The sequence below is a fragment of the Emiliania huxleyi genome (assembly GCF_000372725.1).
Source record: "Emiliania huxleyi CCMP1516 chromosome Unknown EMIHUscaffold_13, whole genome shotgun sequence".
Lineage (NCBI taxonomy): Eukaryota > Haptophyta > Isochrysidales > Noelaerhabdaceae > Emiliania > Emiliania huxleyi.
In genome coordinates, this window is record NW_005201287.1 from 373695 (window position 1) to 376588 (window position 2894).

At 71.0% G+C, this 2894-nt stretch overlaps 1 protein-coding gene across 1 annotated transcript in view; it reads right to left on the reverse strand.

The window, feature by feature from the left end:
- EMIHUDRAFT_200974 (hypothetical protein) overlaps positions 1-1674 on the reverse strand; it is a gene marked incomplete at both ends in the record, with an annotated part of 2549 nt that extends 875 nt beyond the window's left edge. The window contains 7 exons of the mRNA XM_005789141.1: positions 32-244; positions 312-428; positions 768-873; positions 951-1091; positions 1173-1367; positions 1463-1560; positions 1635-1674. Of these exons, the coding sequence (XP_005789198.1) occupies positions 32-244; positions 312-428; positions 768-873; positions 951-1091; positions 1173-1367; positions 1463-1560; positions 1635-1674 (910 nt within the window). The remainder of the gene's footprint in view (positions 1-31; positions 245-311; positions 429-767; positions 874-950; positions 1092-1172; positions 1368-1462; positions 1561-1634) is intronic.
- Positions 1675-2894: the final 1220 nt, after the last annotated feature.

Here is a 2894-nt window from a genome sequence, read left to right on the forward strand (position 1 = left end):
TTTTTTGGGGGGGTGAGGCGCGCGCACACACACGCCTGCACGAGCGCGCCCGCGGCCGCGAGCCAGACCGTCTCGCCGACGGCAACCTCGGACGCCTGCTTGAGCGCCTTTGCCGGGCCGGCGGGCAGCTTGTGCGTCGGGGTGAGCGTGACCGTCGCCGTTGCGGTGGCGAGCGAGAGGAAGGCTGCCTTGGCGGACGGGTCGGCCAGCGAGAAGGAGGAGACGGTGTCGAGGCCGAGGGTGCCTAGTATTAGTAAGTAGCGACAGTGTTAGACCAAGCCCCCAACTCCCCGCTCGTAAATCGAGCGTACCGTCGGCCGCCGCCGCGAGGATCGAGTCGCCGGCGGAGAGGGAGGAGAGGGGGACGGTCTCGCCGTCGGCGCGCTGCACCATTGCCGAGCTCGGGAAGCACGGCGCCGGGTCCGTGGCTTGCGGGTCCACGCCAAGTGGAGGCGAGGGCGAGGCCGACGGCGGCGGCGGGGACGGCGGGGCCAACGGCGGCGGCGGCGAGGGCGAGGTAGATGGCGGCGACGGGGGCGTCGCCGGCGGCGGCGGCAGTGACGGCCGCGGGGACGGCGGCTGCGGGGACGGCGAGGCCGGCGGCGGGGACGGCGAGGCCGAAGGTGGTGGCGGCGGGAGCGGCGGCGGGGACGGCGAGGCCGATGGCGGCGGCAGGGAGGGCGGAGCCGGCGGCGGCGGCGGGGAGGGCGAGGCCGGCGGCGGCTTGGGCGCCTTGTCCGGAGAGTAGGGAGGCGATGCCGGCGGACAGGTTTTGACGATCGTGGCCACCGCCGGGAAGTCGTTGGCCCCAATCCTGACGGACTCGCCGCACGCAAGGAGGACCTTCGTGATGTCGGTTCCGCCGAAGACGTCCTGCAGCGCGGGCGGTGCGTGGCGGCTGGCGTGGGGTGTCGGAAGAAAGCGGGAGGGGAGGAGGGGGGGGGGCGCACATCGCCCATGTCGAGTGTTGTTGCGTTGGTCAGGTCGAGGGTGCCGGTGAGCTTCGTGCAGCCGTAGAAGGCCCAGTTTCCAATGTCGAGGCTCGACCCGAAGGTGACGGAGGTGATGCCGGTGTTAAGGTAGAAAGCTTTCTGCAGCGATAGGGCGGGGGGCGTGGCGGCTCGCGTTTGGGCGTCGGGAGAAAGCGGGAGGGCAGGGGGCGGAGCGCGCACAGTGCCGATGGTGAGGCGGTTGGTTGCGACACTCAGGTCGAGGTTGCCGGCAAGCGTCGAACCGTCAAAGGCGTTCGCGCCGATGTTCTCGAGGCTCGACCCGAACGTGACGGACTTGACACCGATGTAGAATCCATCCGAAGGGGTCCCCACATAGCGACCTCTGTTGAAACCATTGCACTCTTGAAAGGCCCCCTGCGAAGCAAGGGAGTGCGGGTCCCGGTGTGGAGCGCGCCGGACGAGCGCGGGGAGTAGCGAGTGCTGCTTTTGAGCTGGATGGGCGGGCGCACCGGGGGAATGGAGATCTCGGACGAGCAGTCGAGGTGTCCACTCTCGTCGATACCGCCGTTGCAGATATTCTCCTCGCAAGGTGTTTGGGCGAACACGCCTGCGGCACACGCAGCAGGGGGTGATCCACGCGGCTGCTGGAGGTGGGATCTGGAGGTGGGCAAGGTTACGCACGGCGTGCGCAGCTGACGAGCAGCAGGAGGAAGCGCTTCATGCAGGTGTCCCGCCTGCGGCACAAGCGAGATTCAGGATGCGACTAGAGGAAAGCAGGCGCCAGGCGGGTGCCGTAGGGGTGGCTTTTGAGCGTGCTCGAGTGCTGACACTCGTAAAAAAGAAAAGAAAGCATTTGGACCGCCGCCCGGCCGCACCGCACTCTCCCGCCCGCCCGCAGGCACCGCCCTCGCCTCTCCGTCTCCGCGCCGCGCCAAGCGGCAGCGAGTGAGCCTCGCCGCATACACATCTCCCCCATATCTCCCCCATATCTCCCCATATCTCGAGTGAGCCTCGCCGCCGCCTCTGCCGGAGGAAGTGTCCGCGAGACTTCTCCGACCCTTCCCTGACCCTTCCTGCAGGTCTCGAGCGCCGCCTCGGCCGAGGAAGGGCCCGGCGCCACCCCGGCGAGCGGCGGGGCGGCGGGCGGCGGCGCGAAGGAGGCGGAGAAGGAGGAGGGCGAACGAGGAGGCCGAGGAGGACGAGGCGAGTCGGCTGCACCTGCTGCGCGTGAGGGTGACTTTCCGGCCGGCTGCTCGGGAGGCGGCGGGGAGGGGCGAGGCGGACGGCGACGGAGAGGCGCGAGGGGGTAGGGGTGGTAGGAGGGGAGGGGAGGGGGGAGGGGGGGGGGGGGGGGGGCTCTTCACACGCGCAGCCTTTTCACAAGGGAAAGGGCTTCTGGCGGGGTAGGCGGAGGAGGGCGAGGCTGCGGACGACGGAGAAGTCGCGGAGGGAGGGGGGGAGCTGCAGCTGCAGTTCTGCTGCCTCGCCTCAGCGGGACTCCTCGCCTCAGCGCCGACCTCCCGCCCGCCACCCAGCCTCCCCTCCGGCCTGGCGCCGGACGAGGCGCTCGTGGCGCTGCTTCCCTCCGTCCCTTTCCGCTGGGTGAAGCAGCTCGAGCTCGGAGCCCGCCGGCCCGCCTCTTCACCGTCCAGCTAGCCCCACCCCTCCCCTCTTGAGTGCGTCCCAGGCGCAGGAGCTTGGCCCGGAGCTCCCGTCCGGCGCCGTGTCTGCGCACGCGCTGCCCGCCCTGCGCCGCTTCGAGCAGGTCATCGACGCGCTCTCCGCGCGAGTATCCGCCCGCGCCGACCTCGCCACGGAGCTGCAGCACCTCGAGCAGCGCCGGACCGCACCGCTCCCGCCCGCGCAGCCGCTCATGCCGCCCGCGCCCCTCGTCTCCGCCCTGACCGCCTGGACAGAGGTAGAGAGACCCCCCCCCCCCCC